Here is a 20,272-nt window from a genome sequence, read left to right on the forward strand (position 1 = left end):
CCCAGAACATCCCCCTTGCTTTCATAGCAGCTGACTACTCCACAGTGCAATTATCCACAACACAAACACTGAAATATAAGCAATTTGTTCAGTGTCAAAGGAGAATCATAATGAAGCCAAGTTCTCAGACCTGTGTCTCGTCAAGTTTTAGTGCTGTTCCCCTCCTCTCAGAGATGCTGACTGGAAATGCAGAGAAATAGAGCAAGCCACAGGTTATTGTCACGTCATTTTATTGACGTTACATGAACGTGCAACAGTGAGGAGCTCTGGGCATACAGCTTTTTCACTGATGCCAACTTAGAAACACATACATAAGACAGAACTATAAAACAAAGTTGGCTGAACACCTCTAAACATCTTAGAGCTGAGTAAGATAGCTAAAGGTAATTTAAAAAATGCCTGTGGTCAGGCAGTTGGACTAGGTGATCACCGTATGTCCCTTACAACTGAAATTTTCTATTTTATTCTCTTCAAGGCAAAATAAAAATAATTTTAAAATACCACCCAAAAGATTAAATTTACTTCTTTTCGTAACAGTTCTCTGCATTAGTCTCAAAGTTTTACTGCCTCAATAACTAAATATAATTTGAAATTACTGTGACTTGAAATTTGGTCCATCTTTTTGAAGCACCCTGGATATTTAAAATAAAAATGTTCAGTCAATAGGACCTGCTCGTATGTCCTATTTTAAAGAAATAATTTATATCATCTTGGAATTTTATCTGATGCTCGCAAACACAAGGTGAGATGAGATAAGTTCTCAGAGGAATTGAACGTAAATACTATCATTTGTAATGTAAAATGGAGTTACAAATACTAATGCATGAAACAAAGCCTGCCCAGCTGACGGCTTGCAAGACACATCTGGCCTCCAGGACAATTTTCCACTATTGTATAAAATTATACATCTGATCTGACAACTGGCCTTAGTGTAAATGGGATTGATGTCATGTACGCCCAATTGCCAAGAAGCTGAAAAGTCTTGCATTAGATTTACAACTTGTTTATTCTTACCAATACACAGGCCAAGGCATAATTCTGGCCCTATAAATCCTTGTATAATACCCACGTCTAAGTGGAAGACATGAAAGTAAGCAAAATAAAGTGCTGGATATAAAACATGACTTACAGAAAAAAATATGCATACGCTGCACTTTGAGGAAGCAAGTGTAGCACAGCTAGGTCGTCCACGCTAACTTTAATTGAAGTAAAGCAAATTAGTATCAGTGGGGACACATCACAAAATATCAACCACAGACCAATCCAGCAGTCTTGGAGGCTTTATAATCTCACTTTTGTTCATCTGTGCTATAATATTATCTGTGTATTATATTCTAACTTAACGTTACTGTACAGACATACTTGAAGTCTCACTGGTATGTGCAGTGAACATGATAACTGAACTTCTGCCCAACTTTCCTTCTAATTGTTTGTATCTATTATGTGCAGGATATGAAGCAAGCACAGATGTCATTATAACATGTCCTTGTCATAACAGCTACTGATGTAATATTTTGTATAATTATATTGCAAAGCTCTACAAACTATGTTGTATTTTTCAATTCTAAAAAAAAAAAAATTAATAATCATAGGTTGCCTCCATCTTCAAGTGTATTTAAGTGTAGTTTATAAAGCACTTGGATGATTACAAATGCCATCTGTGGAAAACAAGTAGATTCCTTTAACAATTAGATTTTTTAATTGAGTGTTTTATTGTACAAGCCCAATTGACACAAGTAGTCCCAGTAAAGTCTGTGGTATGACAACAGGAAATGACTGACTATTAACATAAATAAGTCTTCCAGGATAAAAACCTGAAGTTGGTGAACATCTTTCATCCTTCTGAGCATTAAACAATATTGTTAATACTTGAAATTACTATTAAACCTCTTATCTATATTAGCAAGGACTTCTAGGTTTTAAAATCAAATGGTTCTTTTTCCAACTATGTGACTTGGGGATAGTATCTTGCTTAATTATGTGGATTTCTTCCATTTATGCCTCCTTTGAGTTTTTATTTCCTTGTTTTTGTTAAAAGATGTGTTATGAAATAAAGTATTTAAGTTGTACACAAAAATACTCCCAACATCAGTGTGCTCATCATACTTTATTTTATTAAAATAAGTTACAAGACCCCAAACTATTTTCCTATTTAATGGACAGATGACATAGGCCCATTTTTTTACTCTGCTTTGCCATTTCACAGTTTTATATGTGATATACTGTATCCATTTTTTTTTCTGTATTTGCTTTTAAATAAAAGAATAAAAATGCAGTTACTGTAATACTTGTAGTACAAACTGAAGCACAGCAGGTATAGGTAGCTTTATGGTTATAAAGTGACTGTACACGAAGATCCTCAAGGTCACTATTTTCAAGACTGGTGTCTTCCTGAAGTCTTCTTGATATTTGTCAATAATAACAAACCAACTGCTGTTTTGTAAGCTGTGCAACAAAATAAAGCTTGCTGAACACAACAAAAAGGATAGCTTCTGGAAGATTATTTTGGAATTAAGTAGAATGATAACTCAGACAACCTGCTGTCTGCCTTGATATGCCTGCAGCTTCTCAGACACTTCATCTAGTGGTCAGTTGTTAAGGAGAATATAACAGATAACTATAAGGTTTGGTTTATTTATAATCTTTCTCATTCCTGCATTTTCAAAAAAAAACCAGTCTGTTTTCTAACGAGGTCAATACATTCTAATGTTGTAGAGATCTGTCAAGGTCTGGTAACTTCTCGCATGATCTCAAGCCCTGATTTCTTAGGAGCTGAACCAAGTGACATTCAGGGCTGAGAAGCAGCAGGTGATCAGCTCTGCTGCTTTTCCCAAGTTGTCTTGAAAGGATGCTAGGGATACAAATTGTCCCCAAATAGTGACTTTGAAAGAAAGCCTCAGTTATTTGTAATAAAATATATTCCTGACTTGAAACCATCAGATTTTCTTGCTTAACATTAGCTCTTTTTTGCAGAAAGATTGTTCTCTGAAGGACGTGCTGCTACTGAGATGACATTACAGGTTTAATTATCTTGGTGTTCATTTTTAACTACTTAGATTCCCTGGAATTATATGTTATAATCCAAGGAAAATCAGACTCTTCCCTTCACCTTTCTGAAGCGAATAAAGTGAACTCTAGGCACACTGCAAGAAAAGGGATTTGCAATTAGGGTTTATAAAAAGAAACTTGAATTTATTCAAGAACTGGGAGAGTCTTGTGTCCTTGGCAGAAGTTTTCATTTGGCTTTCAGAAACTTTCATGAACTGAAAAGTTCATTTATCTGTATAAATGATGAGTTCACATATAAAACTTACTGGTTTGCTCTGTTCTTTGATTAATCCTAAAATACCCCACTCTCCCTTGATTTTGAATCCCCAAGGATCAGGATGACAATCATAGAGGTAGTGCTGCTATAAATCAATTCCTATTTCAACAAGAGCACCTTTTACAGAAAAAAGCGTGCAGTCTCAAAAATTTCCACTGATGAAAATCTACCAAAACCCTTGGTAAATTCTAACAGTGATCAAACACAGTTCTAAACATTGTGCCTTATGATGAATCACAGCTCGCCCAACTTTTAACTTCCAGTAATTAATTCCTGCAATGCCATCTGAGGGCACTTATTCCAGCATTCAGGTTTGCTGTGGTACCAAAGCATTCATCACTTTCTTTTTTTTTGTTGTTGTTTTTTTTTCTCTCCCACATGTTTGTGACATGTCTAATCCAGGCACTAAGCACATTTCTCCTCACTGGCGCAGGCAGCACACTGCAGCAAATGAAGCCAGTAAATTCCAGCACGGTGTAGCTGGCACCCACCAGCCTGCACCTCGGATGTCCCAGGGACACAAGCCCAGTGCCTCCAGCCTCGTCACCCTGCCTCGCAGCTCTCCTCCTGTATCCCAGCAGCTGGATGTCCATAGAGGAGCACATTCTCATGGAGAAGCAGAGGAAGGTTCATAAAGGACAGGGAACTGCTTGAGAGAGTCCAGTGCAGAGCCACAAAGATGATTAAGGGAGTAGAGCATCTCCTGTATGAGGAAAGGCTGAGGGAGCTGGGGCTCTTCAGTCTGGAGGAGGCTGAGGGGTGACCTAATTAATGTTTATAAATATATAAAAGGTGAGTGTTACAAGGATGGAGCCAGGCTCTTCTCGGTGACAACCAATGATAAGACAAGGGGCGATGGGTACAAACTGGAACATGGGAGGTTTCACTTAAATATGAGAAAAAACTTCTTCACAGTAAGGGTAACAGACACTGGAACAGGCTGCCCAGGGGGGTTGTGGAGTCTCCTCTGGAAATATTCAAACCCACCTGGACACATACCTGTGTAACCTCATCTGGGTGTTCCTGCTCTGGCGGGGGAATTGGACTAGATCTTCTGAGGTCCCTTCCAATCCCTAACATTGTGTGATTCTGTGAAAATTGCTTGAGACACTGCCTGTCTGCAGAGCTGGGATGCAGAGGAATAATAGAGCAGCAATGGTCAGACTGCTGTCCCACCACCTCTCTTGGGCATCTTGAAAATTTTGGGGCACACACACACTACTAATGGGAGGGTTCAAAACCGAGCATTTGCTGTAACAGTAAAAATCATCGGGAAGAATTACAAACAGAGCAGTGCTTGATGTTCAACATAGCATGTATAACGTAGGGGATGAGGACGTGTATTTTATCTTTATCTTGACACTAAAGCCTTCCAATATAATGTGAAAGCATAATGGTATTTGTAACAGGCAAGATTTAGCTGCACAACATTTCTAAAATTACCGGGAAAATAGTTTTTGTTGTGAGGTCTGTTCCTTCCCCAGCAAACATCCAAGCAACTCCCTCTAAAACACCAGTAAAGAGCTCAATGCAGAAGATCATGTAAGAAAAAGGATATATTTTGCAGACAGAGCTTCAAGGTGTGAGGTGACTGAATCCTGCAGGGCAGCTATGGCTTCACACTTACAGGACTCTTCAGTTGTTACAAGGCTGCTCGTTATGGCTCCTAAGAGAGAAAACAGCATTTAGAACATTTATGGCAATTATCCAACATTTAAATCCCAGGGAAAGGCTTGATTCTGCGAGGGGAGTTGAACTCATGCTGTGAGACTGCAGCAAGCGCTGCAACCCAGGGCAGTAGGGAAGGAGGGAGGGCAGTGAACAGGGCTGGGGTGCAGCCAGAGGAGCGTGTGTCATAGTCCAGAAATGAGACAGGCAAGGGAGACCTTGACTGTAACCAAGCAGTTCCTCACCTGCCTACATGGATCCTCTGCACTCTTTAAATTAGACCTTTATTGAATACAATATAAAAAGAGTCCTGGGTGCAGGGACCAACCAGCCTCCCCGATCAACTCTAATGTCTGGACTAAAGTGAATCTTCCATTTGCCTAGTCCAGCCCCCCTGCCACAGGCAGGGGCATCTTTCACTAGACCAGGTTGCTCAAAGCCCCGTCCCACCTGGCCTTGAACACTTCCAGGGATGGGGCATCCACAGCTTCTCTGGGCAGACTGTTCCAGTGCCTCACCACCCTCATGGTGAAGGATTTCTTCCTCATATCTAAATGTATGTAAATAAAATCTAAATCTATCTGTCTATACAAAATCAAGGTTGCTGCCCTGTCAAAGCTGGATCACAATGGCATTTGGGGTATCCATCACTCCCAAACACAGCACTCCTGAGAATGCATTAGTCCAAAGTTAAGCCTCCAGCAGTTTTGCAAGCCCAACAGGAAGGCACATAGTGATTTTAGGCACATTAATACTCAATCAGTGTCAGAAGTTGATCAGTTTGCATCAGTTTCTGAGATGCAGGTGGAATTTAGATACCTAAGTCTCAGCTTGGGAAGGAATTGGAAGAATTTAATTTACCACTTGGTAAATAATTAAAAAAGAAAGGAGGAACACATGTTTTAATTTTAAATACTAAGCAACACGGTTCAGCTAAATCATCAATGTGCTGTTGGTTTATAACACTGGCAATACACATGCGTAGAGAGTATCACTTTTGATTCATCAAGACATGTGAACACAAGTCCATTCCAATGTCACATTAATATGGATGGAGGGTAGAACAATATTCAGATAGGCACAAATGAATTTAAAATCTAGTAGAAAGGCACAGCAATATCAATAGAGGAGCCAGTTAGTATGACAGAGATTTCTTCTTCAATCTCTTACAAAGAAAAAACAAGCATTGCCATACTCCACAGTGGTGCCATTGAATCTGTTCCTAGGTCTTGCGCTCAGTCTTCCAGACTGACAAGACAGCAGCCTCAGCTGTCCTCAAGAATTCCTTTTTCTCCATAATCCACCACAAAACCAGGGATGATCACAAAGGGCTCAGAGAGATTATGACTTCATTGTAATATAATAACGTCAGGCATCAGCTGATGTTCATAGCTACACAAAAGGTAGTTGAACCTCACCTACTCATGAAAGAAAAGAGGAGTTAAGCTGAGCTGCAGTACTTGCTGCAGGCTAAGAACAAACGTATCAACAGCTACTGAAGCACAGGTACTGCAGTGAGATTACTGTCTACATCCAAGACCTGAATAACAAGCTTCCGACTTAAAATAGGGCCTACAATTAAGAAATACCCTTTCAACAAGTTATCAGGAGGTATTACCTGTATGTAATACCTGTCTCTAGATACATGTGTTTTTACGTTCCTTGCAAAGGCAATGACAGGAGATTATTCCATTACTTCTTCTGTAGATATATAAATGCATAGCTGATCAAAGCCAAACAAATTATGTGAGCATTATACAGAACAACAGAAATATTATACCTGGACACAATAGCTCTTCTTTTCTGAAATGTTTTGGTTTCTTGTTTATCAGTCATGCCATTGGTATTTACATTTTGCAGGGGAACTGCAAAATCTATGAACAGATTCATTTCTAGCAGTGCAGAAATTCATTTGTCTTAGAGCCAATGTTGAAACTGGTGTCTCCTTGATTCCACTGAACCTGTATTTGTTCAGTTCCCTTCTCTGGAATGTTCCACCAGCTTTATGGTCAATGTACAAAGAAGAGCTGTTCAAGAGTCAGCTGGAGGAAATTCAGTTCAAAATATCACACCAACATGGCTCGTTTCCAACCAACTGCCAGTTAATTTTTTATGTTTAAATTTAAATTCTCCAATGACAGATACAGATCCTCCTTGGATTATGTCTGTTTTAACAAAATTACTTTTCCAACCCACTTTGGCAACTGCCCAAGGGTACCCTGAGGTTTTCTACAGTCCTTCTGTAAAATTTAGAGTCTTCCATTATTTGATGTTCAAAATCTGGGACACTCTCATTGCCACTGGGATGCTCAACAAGTCATACAAAACATGCTAGAGTTGTGTTTTTACACTGCATTTATGTTTAGGTCCAGACCTACAAAAAAATACTATTTTTGCAGGTGGTGTTTGGCTATATCCCCCTATTTTATAACTTTGCTCTTACCAAGGGTCCTTAGCCACCTGATGCAATGGCAAGTTATCTCTGCTCTGAACCAGAGATCAGACTCGGTACCTCTTGAGGTCCTTTCCAATGCAACTTTCCCTATGACTCTACAAAAAATGGTGCAGAAGTTCTGCCAACAGCTGGTGCCATCACTGCCCCTCTGAAGCAAAAACAGTTGGTGAGTTCATGCCTGCCCCACTCAGCATGGAGGAGTGGACAAGAACATACAGTTTAGCACTGCTGTAGTTCTTCTGATAGCAGTTCTGTTCACATCTGGCCTCCCACCATCCTCCAAATGCTGCTACAGCATAAAGTCCCATGCCCCAGAGATAGATCCCCAGAACCCTGCCTTGCCAGTCCCTCCAGTTATTCCCATTTCATAAGGAAATGCCAATTATAACTGATTTTTTTTTTTAATGGTGAAGTCCTTAAATGTGTGGTGATAGGTAAGAGTCAGCTCTAGTTTTAAATACAGTCACTGCCATAACTAAACAAGAAGGATGAAACTGTCAATAGCTCAAAACATTAGAGGCAACAGGCAGAAGGGAATGAAAAAGGATTGTGCTTTCAGGGAGTCTGTGAGTTGATAGAATATTTCTCAAACAGATGAAAAGGATTTAACACATTCAAAGGTACTTCAAAAAATATATTCAGGAAAAACAATGAAATTATTACTTGAGCATGTTTTCTCATCTGGATTTAAGGTAAAGCCTCCATAGCAGTGACAGGTATACAATCCACCACTACTCACCCAGATCTGCTCAGTCATGGGTCCCCGGTACATGTACACCAGTTCCTACAGAATGCGTTTTGGAGAAATAGTTATCCAGAAGAAAGATAACTCTTTTTTAATGCTTCCCAATGGCAATCCTTTTCCATGCTGGAAGCCTATCCTACATGTGGCCTTTCAGTACTTGAAAGGGGTCTAGAAGATGTGGACGGACTTTTTAGCAAGGCCTGTTAGGATAGGACAAGGGGTGATGGTTTTAAACTAAAGGAGGGGAGATTCAGGCCAGACATGAGGAAGAAATTTTTTACACTGAGGGTGGTGAAACACTGTCCCAGGTTGGCCAGAGAGGTGGTGGATGCCCCATCCCTGGAGACATCCCAGGCCAGGCTGGATGTGGCTCTGAGCAACCTGATCTGGGTGAAGATGTCCCTGCTCATTGCAGGGGGGGTTGGACTGGAGGAGCTTTGAATGTCCCTTCCAACCCAAACTATTCTATGAATCTTACCAGGACCTACTGCGATGTGTAAGTGACCTCGCCCGGGGCCAGTGAGCTGAACTGGGGTCTCCCTCAGTCCTGCCTTTGTACAGTCTATGCTCCCCCTAGCCCTACCAGATGTGAGGTGCCAGATCACCTCCAAAGACATGCTATGAACAGCTTCCAGCACATAATAACCTTACAGTAAGAAGCCAAGGAAGGAAAGAAACTTTTTTTTTTTTTAATTACATTTTTACTGTAACAAAGTTACAACAACATGAAACTCAGCCTGGAAGGGAAGATGCAATGGCAAGTTATCTCTGCTCTGAACTGTCCTCTACATGGTGGTATGCTGTTTCCACAATTATTTCTCAGTTCTGGTTTTGCTGAATATTGCACATTATTTTTTTAAATACAGTGAAAGCCTCGGTTATAACCTGATAAAGACAGACCAAATGGTAAGAAGTTACTAGCACCCTCACATATAAAGTGCTTTATATCTCTGAATGTTGCTCAAATTGGAAGAGGCAGAGAGACATAGAGCGGCCTTGTAACACTTGAATGCATGTGAAAGTTTCTCAACAGATCCAAATAGATTAACTTGCTAATAAGAGCTATTTCAACACAGGTATTAGCTGGGTAGGGCATGGGGGGCTGTGGAACAGCAATCTGCTCTTACTTGAGCAAGTCTTCTTGTCTGGATTCAGGGTGTAGCCTTGGTAGCAGTCACAGGTGTAGAACAGATCATCCCTCACGCAGACCTGCTCGCAGTCGTGCCTTCCAGGTGCACACATGTCGACAGCTGGGGAAGGCATTTGAGAAGAGAAGAATATTAATCAATACTCAAAACTTCAGTTTAGTCACTGTTAGTAATTCCCATTTGCAAACACCTCTTCATTCGGATTCGAACCAGGATGTTTGTGCTGCATGTCGGCACCCTGTTAGCCATCGTAGGGTATACGGACTGTGTTTTTATCTGGCTGTCATCGTCATAAAATTAATATGATTTTTGGAACACTGGCAATACTTTTTTTGCAGTTGTAATAGATTGCAAAAGGGGCTGAACTAGCAGTGACCCAGTTACAAAATAATTATCCAAAGGAATTTCAGAGAACAAATATCTGGATTTTAAGAGAGTATTTGGCATTATTTCAGCTCTAGTTGAGTTGGATAAGACACTGTTTTATGGAGTGAAAAGACCATAAACAGAAGAGTATTCATGGCTGGGTTAAAAAAAAGAAAAAGAGACATGGCACCCGCTGCCAGTTACAAAGTGGCACTTGATGTGTGGGGCTGATGTTTTCTGCCAAATTTAACACGGCAACTCTTAAAGGCCAAGCTGAGAAGAAGTTCCTATATTTGGATATCCTTGCAGTAAGGAGGTTCAGTAAGGAACAAGGAAAGAGAGAGAGAAAGCGAGAACAGAGCCCCTCCTCCTAGACTTAGACTATTTTTATTATATCACAAAGACCCAGATGGTTGAGAAATCATTAGCAGCCTATCGCAAAATAAGGTTCAAAAGAGAATAAAAGCAAGCATCTTAGGGAAATAATCTGAAATTTGACTATGTGGGGGAGAATCAGTGCTATGAAAGGAGGTTCAGGACTGGACTCCCAATGAGGATGTCTAATTGAATTCACGTTCCCGCACAGATGTTTATAGTCTCTAGCCAGGTGAGAGTTAGCCTTAGGACCTGTATTTACAAACTCAGCTCCTAAACTAGGCAGGAAGACATATTGTCATCCTCTGGCTTCATCTCTGAGATGCAAGACTCATGACTAATTGGAGAGATTTGGGAACCTCCTGGAACTGAAGTCTAAGTTCAATGCTTTATCACACAAAATGTAGTAAGGAAAGGGATTATAATGGAAGTAGACAAAAAGATTTTGTGTAAATAAATCATCAGTGAAACATCCAAAGAAATGAGTGAAGTTCAAATCTTAATTAAGTGAAAATGGTAGAGAATACATATTAATTTGTAGGTACTATATATTTACATATACATCCTTAAGTACCATATACATCTACGGTCCTGTTCTCCACAAGAGACCAGCACTGGGAAGCAACATTTCCCTCCACCCTCTAGAGCTCTAAGATTGGAGTATTTTAAATGTCCAAACACATCCACCAGAAAGAGTGATCACACTCATGATGATACATACTGTAATCTCTGTCCCAGCACAGTCCCTGTTCTTCTCCGTCTCTTTCCCTTGCACTGATTTTCTGAAGAGTTTTATGGCACAGATTGTACACATCTCATGTTCTGACCAAATATTAATATATTCTCTTTCTCCTCTCTCAGGTGGATATGGCAATTTGTGCTCCATGGGTGTGAAAATACTGCGAAGTCCTCAGGGAAATGCCAAATGGCATTTTAATTATACCAATTAAAAGCTTCGCGCAACTGTGGAGGAGTCGTGGCTCTCAAATTACAGGGTGTTTCAAAAAGATGGACCCAGTTTCAAAGCAGTATATTTCACAATGGCAACATGTTACAATTGCACAAAAATTTACAAAGAGTACATCTAGCAGTCATCATTTGAAACTCTATGTCTTGCCCTTTCAAGTGGTAAGAGTCTCATTCATGGGCAATTTGTGGTTGCAGAGACATAGTGCTTTCAAATTGGGTCCATCTTTTTGAAACACCCTGTATTACTAGACATAAGAAGAAATAAAGTTGCACCATGTTTTCAGGAGTTGTACAGAAACACTTGGATAATTTATCAAAAAAATAACATGAATTAACCTGATTTTTAAAATATATTGCTTTTAGATAAATACAATATTTCTTTGATCAGGTCTTACCTGAGCAAGTCTTCTTGTCTGGATTCAGAGTGTATCCTTCAAAGCAATCACAGCTGTAGGATCCATCATTGCTCAGACAGACTTGGGCACAGTCGTGTCTTCCAGGTGTGCACATGTCCATGGCTGCGGTGAACCACGTTTCAGAGAAAAAAACTATTAATCCCTCCCAGGCACTCAAGCATTTTAAATACTTCAACATTTATAAATACAATTTCATTAAGATTGAAATAAAGATTCAACCTACTATATTATTATATTACACTGCAGACAACTGAATTAATTTACTAATTTTTTAATAGAGGAGGCAGATATCTGGACTCCAAGACTTTACTATAGCACATCTCACGTGATTCTGATTTTCATCAGCAATTCTAACAGTCCTGAATATCCCCAGTAAGGATGAAGCCAAATCATCATACTGAGATGACCTGCCACGCATCAAGGCAGAAATTGTTTTTTCTTGCCATGTTAGCAGGAACTGTGGTGTATCAAAATTTAACTCCACATTTTCATCCATGAGCTGAAGGCAGGCACAAAAAGCCAGGCGTGATATGTAGAAAAGCAATTAAATGGCAAAGATATAAAGCCTAGTGAGAACAAAAGCAATCAAGCAGGAGTGCCTGAAGATTATGTTCTCCCTTCAGAAATAACAGTGAAAACTTCGGTGAGAAGAATCCTTACGTGCTGTCAAAAGGAAGGATGCACTTCCCAGTTATGAAACAGCTACCCTAAGGGTGGTGCTGCTCAAAACTTCTGGATTTAAAGAAACAACTCCAGAGAAGTATTTGAGGGGGAAAAGAGTTTTTATACTAGGCTAAATTTTCAGGCTGACAATTCAAGAAGCTGCTGCTGGTGTAAGACTGAGATTGCTATATCACAAATCCCAGCACAGCGTGGAAGCAGAAGCAGCCAACTGTAAAGAAAAATGAGTTTTGACGGAAGAGATGGAGAGGTCATGGAAAAATCATCCAGTTTTAAGTTCTCTGTGAACAAGTGGCACTCATTCTCCCATGGAGACACAGTGCTGGTGGGCATCTCTGGAATCCGTTCATGCTCTCCCAGAAAACAAGGGATATTTATGAAGCATTGGGAAGACCATAAAATGGTAGGTAAGGGCCAAATTGCACTTTTATAATAAAAATGTTATAAGAAAAATGTGATTTTACTATTACTAGAACCAAGGGGAAAGTCTACAGGTGCACTCATTTTAAGAGCTGATTTCTGTAAGCAATTTTTCAATTAGAAATAACGAAAGTAACTCACAGAAAACATATCCATGTCTCCATGAGTTTCATATATTAAAGCAGCTTTCAGTTCTTACCTGAGCAAGTCTTCTTATCTGGATTCAGGCTGTGGCCTTCATAGCACTCACAGACATAGGATCCATTGTTAGTCACACAGACCTGCTCACACTCGTGCCTTCCAGGTGCACACGGGTCCACAGCTGCAAGATGCACATTAGAGCAACAATTCATTGTTCATTAAAAAATATCATATGGGATAGGGCACATATTCACATTTTCAAATATATTTCTATTTGGAATCAGGTCAGAAATGGCAACAGTAATTAAAGCAATTAGAATAAGTGGTAGGAGAAAATATCTATACAGTGTCTACATCTGAAGAATTTGTATTGGCATCTGGCCCTAATGAATGGATCTACAAAGCACAATAAAAAGGATGGTGATGGACTCAAACTACTTCTCACCATTACTTGCAGCAGACTTTTATTTATTTTTTTATTATTTGATTTATCATTATTGAAGGAGATACAGAAGTTCACAGTTTCAACAGAAGTACACAAGTAGCTTCCCAAATCTAATTATGGTGTCAAAAAACTGACTTTTTTTCCTAGTTGAACACATTTACTGAAGGAATAATACCTGAGCAGGTCCTCTTATCTGGATTGAGAGTGTAGCCTTGATAGCAATCGCAAAGGTAGGATCCACCGTCACTCACACAGACCTGCTGGCAGTCGTGGGTCCCCAGTGCGCACACATTTGCAGCTACAAAGGGCATTTACAGAAAAGGCATTTCAGTCATCCCAAAGGAAAGAAACAGTCATTAATAATTTATGTTTACAAAAGTACATCTTGCACTGTTTGCTGGATTAGCATAGTGAATTTCAGTGCTGTATCACCATCACAAGAAGATACAGGCATCTTTCTTTGTGTCACTCTATAGCCAGAAGAAAGGGGTCATAAGTGACACTGGAACAACCACACAGAAATAATTCACCACCTGAGGTGGCAGAAAGACAAGGTGAATTGAAAAGGGTGCAACAGGGAGATTTTAAACATTTCACAAAATCACAGAATGTCAGGGATTGGAAGGGACCTCAAAAGATCATCCAGTCCAATTCCCCTGCTGGAGCAGGAACACTTAGATGAGGTTACACAGGAAGGTGTCCAGGCAGGTCTTGAATGCCTCCAGAGAAGGAGACTCCACAACCCCCCTGTGCAGCCTGTTCCAGTGTCTGTCACCCTCACTGAGAAGTTTCTTCTCAAATTTAAGTGGAACCTCTTGTGTTCCAGTTTGAACCCATTACCCCTTGTCCTATCATTGGTTGTCACTGAGAAGAGCCTAGCTCCATCCTCATGACACTCACCCTTTATATATTTATAAACATTAATGAGGTCACCCCTCAGTCTCCTCCAAGCTAAAGAGCCCCAGCTCCCTCAGCCTTTCCTCACATGGGAGATGCTCCACTCCCTTCATCATCTTTGTTGCCCTGCGCTGGACTCTCTCCAGCAGTTCCCTGTCCTTCTGGAACTGAGGGGCCCAGAACTGGACACAATATTCCAGATGTGGTCTCACCAGTAGCAATACACTGGAAATGAGAACTTGGCAATGAAAAGGACCTTCTGTATTTTTGTATCCAGTCCCTTTCTATTACAAACAACCAGTTTAAACAACCCCAAGATGTATCTGTCACTGTCTGGCAGCTTACTGACTTCTGCTCACTGGTATGATTTATGAATTCCTACTGTATTGTTAAAAAAACAGACAAACAAACAAAAAAACCCTACACACGTAAACTAAAATGCAATAGAAAGCAAACAAAACTAAACTACACTAAAATCAAATCAATTTGCAACAGAAAGAGCATTAAGACCAGGAGGAAGAGAAAAATGACTCAGAGGCACTTGGGATGAAAAGTGTTTCTGCGTAATGATGGTTCAGATGTATAAGCCAGCAAAGAAACCCGCCAGTGCACGACGGGGATGTGAAGGCTACAGCTGCCTTGATCCATCAGGCTGAAAAAGTCAAAACCAAAAGAGGATATGGAGGAAAGTTTCTGCAGTCAGGCAGCTTTCCAGGCATGTGAGCCTCCTAACTGAAGTACAGTACAGACATAGATAATGTCCAAACCTCAGAGAATTGAGAAGCTGAAACTGCAAACTATGAAATGAGAGTCAAATTTTGGGGACCAGCTCATTCTTCACAGTCAGGTTATCTCATCAGGCTGATAAGACACATGACAATGATCCAAAAAGCAGTGTGACGGATGGCAGCCAAGATGAGTGTGTTGTGGTGACAGGGCGGACAAAACTACTGTTGTAACACTGCAATACACTGTGTGTGCTGACAATCTCTTCCTTCACAGATGGTCTAACTACACAGCTAATTAACTTCTGACCAATTTTTCTCACACGTATTCAGCTTTGGATCTTCTGCATCTTTGGTCATCTCAAGATGCCTCTGTTTCTCTCCACAGACTGTAAAGGAAACCTAGATATTAAAACTTACATGACTTTTTAATGTCATCTAAATTTAGTCATCAAAGGGAAGGGGGTGAAAAAAAAAAGGGGGAGGAAAAAGAGTGGGAAGGGGGAAGAAAGACAATAAAGAAGGAGCAAATGAAAGAGGAAAAGAGAAAAATGGAAAGACAAGTCTGTTATTACCTGAGAATGTGGATATTGACTACTGGTAAAATCAAACTCCAAAGCAATAGTGGTGAGATAAGAAATAAGAAGCAAGAATGCTCGAATCTTCTCATGTATTTCTGAATGCAAGGTAACATGGCCCATTTTCTAAAATATGGAAGATTTACATGTCTCCTAATAAGGCTGATGGAAAGTGTGTCTTGTATTTCCATTGGCAAAAACAAACCTCAAACCAAGACAGTGTCTTTTCATTCTGCTACACCCTTGGGAATTATAGAATTCATCTCCATGACTATGAACAAAATCTGTGGGTGATATTTTCAACCATAACTGAGAAGCTCAGGCTCAAATGGTCAGATTTTTGTGGTAGCAAAGGTCAAGCTTCCACTGACTTGGACACCAATTCAAGGCTAAGATTTTCCATCTCCAGGATGGTCTCATGTTGAATGATGCTCTCAATGCATCAAGAACTTAAGCTTAGCCAACTATTTTGCCCCTGAACATTAGTCTTCCTGTTTTCAGTTCACCCTACAAATTTATTTGCCTTGGCCAAAGCAAAGAAACTCCTAATTGTCACTGGTGAGTCCATATTTCTGGCCAAAAAGCAGTCTGGAGCTGGAAAAGACCCAGTTTACCCACACTGTCTTACAAGACCCTCTTAGATTCATCTGTTTTGTAGGAACCTTTTGAAAAACTATTCCCTTCATCCCATTTTTGTCCACAGATTTTGGCTAATTGCATGCAAGAATCTCATTTACACTAGAAGTGTGTATGTGTAAGCTCTCTTTGGTTTCTCCTCCGCCTTAGTAGAGGTGTAATTCCTATGCTTCAGCACAATAAACAGTCTGTTTACTCTTAAGAACAAGAGGTTCTTCTTTGGTGCTATGAAAGGACTTGCTTTGGTGAGAACATAGATGGAAAATCAGTGCTATGTTCACAGCACTCATACCTGTCCAGCCAGGTGGGCACTCATACCCACCTCCAGCTGCCAGAGAGAGGATGTGGTCACATCAGCAACACAACATGATGTCAAGCCAAACCTCAAGGCATTTCCTAGGTTAGGTATTGGGCAAAGTGTCCTGTCTACAGATGGTCCTACACATTTATTTCATACCTAGAAAAAGAGGTCTGTTCACTCCCTTCAAAAGATATGGTAATTGTGGTAATTTTTAGGCTCTGAAATAACTACGTAAGACATTGCCAACCAAGTTCCCAAGGCAATGGCTGTTATTTTCATTCTCTTACAATGTTCTTTACACCTGATTTTACCCATTCCTTGCTGGAGATTTATGAGTAATTTTCTTAGATATTCACTAGCAAAATCTAATTCATCCAAGTTTTTTAATTGTCAAACAGTTGTTTGATTTTTGTGAGCAAGGCTGTGTCATGGCTATCTATAGGCAGTTCTAAAGACTCCAGATACATGACCTTTTTTCTGTAAATGACAATAACAACCCACACTTGCCCTCCGCTGAATAAAAGGGTTGGCTTTTTTGCCAATGGGTGGCAAAGGAAATATTTAAATGTGATACATAACACTTTTCAAAAAGAAAAACTTCTTTCTTAGGGACCGGAACCACAGTGGGAGCCACAAGGTGCCAAATTACACTAACCCCTTGGACTGACCACCTTACCACAGAAAGTCGCTCTGAATTTGGATGTCAGCTTTTCGATCACACCATAGGTCTCCACATAAAAGACGTGTTCATCCAGTGGTTCGCTGGCCATTATCCTCAGGGACTGCATGTCTGCCCGGTCTACCCCAACGGCATAGATCTCAATGCCAGCTGCCCGGGCGCTTGCTGCCACATCTTGAACCCGGTCTTGTGGTCGTCCATCTGTCACAACAATGACCACCTTGGGGATATTGAAGTTTGCTGGCCGGGTGCCCATCTCCTCAGTGAAGACTTCATCCACGGCAGTTTGGATGGCAAGACCGGTCATGGTGCCAGCAGACAAGGGCTCAATGCGAGATACAGCCTCCTTCATAGGCGCTTTATCAAAGTATGTCCGGAGGGGAAACTCCACCTTGACCGTGCTAGCATAATTCATGACCGCCACACGGGTTGTTCTTTCACCAATGTCCAGAGTATCGATCATTTTCGACAAAAAGACTTTCACTTTCTCAAACTCTTCAGGTCGGACGCTACGGGAGCTGTCTATGATGAAGACGAGGTCTAAGGGCTGGTTCTTGCAGGTGGTGCCTGTCAAGAAGGACAGAAAACACTTCAGTTATCCCCTACACAGGACCTGAGCTCTCACCCCAGGGCAGTGAGAGCTGTCCTGGCCAACTACTCCTACCAGACAAATGTCGGCACTCTTAATTCTTTAGGCAGAGACTTAAAATTATAGTGAGCAACACATTAGAAATTCTTAAATATTAATTTTGACAAGTAATAAATAATTGAACACTTTTAAGCATTGAAAGATAGGTCCACATTAGAGCCCACAAAATGTCTAACTATCCTTGAAACAAAGTGTTGTAGTTGAATGTAACAGCCAACACAGAAGTGTAGCAATGACATATAAACATACTTACTTTTTATTTGCATAAAGCCTGAATTCCGTTTTTATAAGCTACAGAAGTAAAACGGTAAAACAACTGGCTGGGTTACATAGTGCACAGATCCTAACAATATTTGTTGGGATAGTAAAAACATAGATTTCTAATCAGGAAATATTTCTTGTTTGCAATTCACATCCCAAAGTACACAACAAGAAGAAATAAAGACCAACAGGAAAAAGATGCAAATGATGCTGTGATAAAGGCTTCTTTAGAAGCTGCTACTGTCTAAAGGCAAAGAAATAAATGAATATACTACATATGAAGTAATTTTACATGTAAAAATGAACATTTACACAAGTATTTCTAGCTTTTTAAATTCCTCACTGACATATAAATCTATACTGAAACAGAAAAGCTATAGCTCATATCAGACACAAGTGTTGCTTCAAGGAAGATGAAAAATAATCAGGGCAGCAACAGCAGGCAAGCGAAGCTGCACACTGCTGTCCTGACGACCTGACACTGATGATACCATCAAGGTATGGACTTGTACTCCTGGTTTCTGAAAAACAGACAACCCACAAGCACAATGTTTGTACAAAAGAGACATTGCTGCTCAACAGTGCATTGAATAGCAAAATGCGAGATGTTCAGTTTGAATATACTCCCTGAAGAGCTGTTTTCTTCTCTTGTGCATGTGAAAACAGAGGAAAAAAAATTGCAGAGATACATCTTCCATCGGGAAACACAGCAGTAGAGTTCATTTTGCCTTTGGACACAGTAACACACTGGATGAATCTAGGATCTCGTCCAGGTATATTATATACAATTCTACACGCATTCCCTAACTTAGATTTTGCATAAAGATTTAGTCAAATGGCTTTGTGCCCTTTGGGAAGCTGAGAAAATATGAAGAAAAGTTAGTGCATGCACACAGTAGCTTAAGACATGAAAGAAAAAGACCCACACAGGTTGTCCTCAATAAATAAATAGATAATCCAAGCTTTATAGGTAGAATTCTATTTTTAGATTAAGGAAAAACAAACGAAAACCAAAATCAAAACAAAAAAAAAAGAAAACCTGCCACTTTTCAGCAGCTTGATTCTGAGTCTGAAATAGAGACGTTCTGAGAAATTAACACAGCTAGAGAAGAGTTATGTAGGTTTTAAAGATTAGGAAGGCCAACCTTGCATTAAAAACAAACAAACCCAAAATTAGTTAGTACTTCTGCCTACGAGCTAATGGTCCACGCATTATTGCAGCTCCAACAAGATGTCCCTGTGCCAGGATCTTCCTGTAAGTGTTCGTAAAACTCGGCAGGTAAGGAAACATCCCAAAGAAGCAATGGCAATGGCAAGCGGTGCCCGGAGCGGCTGGGTAGCAGCAAGCAAAGCGCGGAGTGACCGAGCAGGAGCGCGTCGCCGGCGGGCAGGGCTGGCAGGAGGCAGCGGTGCGGGGGAAGGCTGGAGTGGTGCGGGAGGAAGGCAGGAGCGGTGCGGGGGGAAGGCAGGAGCGGTGCGGGGGGAAGGCAGGAGCGGTGCGGGGGGAAGGCAGGCTGGACGCAGCTCCGGCCGCCCGCGGGAGCGCGGTACCTGCCGGCCCGTGGCTCCGGGAGAGGCCGCCCGTCCGCGGCTGCCGGCGCAGGCGGTGCGGTGACCCCCGGGCCGGGGGCGCCCGCAGCAGCAGCAGCAGCAGCGCTAGGCTGCAGCCCAGGATGCCGATCGCTCGCCCCATGGTGCTGCTGCTGCCGCCCCCCCGCGCCCCACGGCGCTGTATTTAAAGCTGCTGGCCGCTGAAAGGGGGAGAAACCGAGGTGGCATCGGCTGTCCCCGCCGCCTCCTCCCCGGGGGGGCCGGCGGCCAGGAAGGTGCCGGCTGCCAGGCCCCGTTCCCCCGCCCCGCGGAGGGAAGGGCTGGAAGGATGAGCTGAATTTGTGAGTTTACTGCATGGTGAAGCGAGGGTTCAAACCCCACTGGAGCTATCTGATCCAGGTCTGCCAAGTGCACTTCTGGTCTCAAGCACGCATCAGGCTTTACCTCCAAGGCAGTATTTGCAAAGCATGGGAGAAAAATCTCACCGTGTGATCACGAAGTGCCTCCCCTGTTGTCAAATCTGTGTCCAGATCCCAGCGCTGCAAATCCTGCCAGCTCCTGGGGGAAGCTGCAGCAAGCTTTACAGGAAAGCACAGGTTAGGGCACAAATCCACTGCGGTCTCCAGCACCATCTTTTCTTTAGAAGACACTTTGGCTGAAGCCACAGTCAACATGTACTGCAGGCCCCATCTTTTCTCCCTTCACCCTCCAAAGGGGAACAGAAGCCCCAATTTAGAACAGGAACCACCCACACAGCCCTTTGCTGGAGTTCTGTCCATATCCAACGCTGCCAGGACAGTAGTGCAAGATGTTCTTTAATCACCACAGCTTCAAGTGCTCT

At 41.4% G+C, this 20,272-nt stretch overlaps 1 protein-coding gene across 1 annotated transcript; it reads right to left on the reverse strand.

Annotated features, from left to right (window-relative positions):
• Positions 1-1,360: 1,360 nt before the first annotated feature.
• Positions 1,361-19,627, reverse strand: MATN3 (matrilin 3). Its single transcript, XM_082049305.1, has 8 exons — positions 19,432-19,627; positions 16,968-17,537; positions 13,330-13,452; positions 12,768-12,890; positions 11,447-11,569; positions 9,321-9,443; positions 4,884-4,991; positions 1,361-2,584 (listed from the first exon to the last, which is right to left on the reverse strand). Exons 1-8 carry the CDS (start codon positions 19,571-19,573, stop codon positions 2,529-2,531), a joined length of 1,368 nt encoding a protein of 455 aa, XP_081905431.1. The 5' UTR covers positions 19,574-19,627; the 3' UTR covers positions 1,361-2,528.
• Between the last annotated feature and the right edge of the window lie 645 nt (positions 19,628-20,272).

Source organism: Streptopelia decaocto, assembly GCF_964273445.1.
Source record: "Streptopelia decaocto genome assembly, chromosome: 3".
Taxonomy (NCBI): domain Eukaryota; kingdom Metazoa; phylum Chordata; class Aves; order Columbiformes; family Columbidae; genus Streptopelia; species Streptopelia decaocto.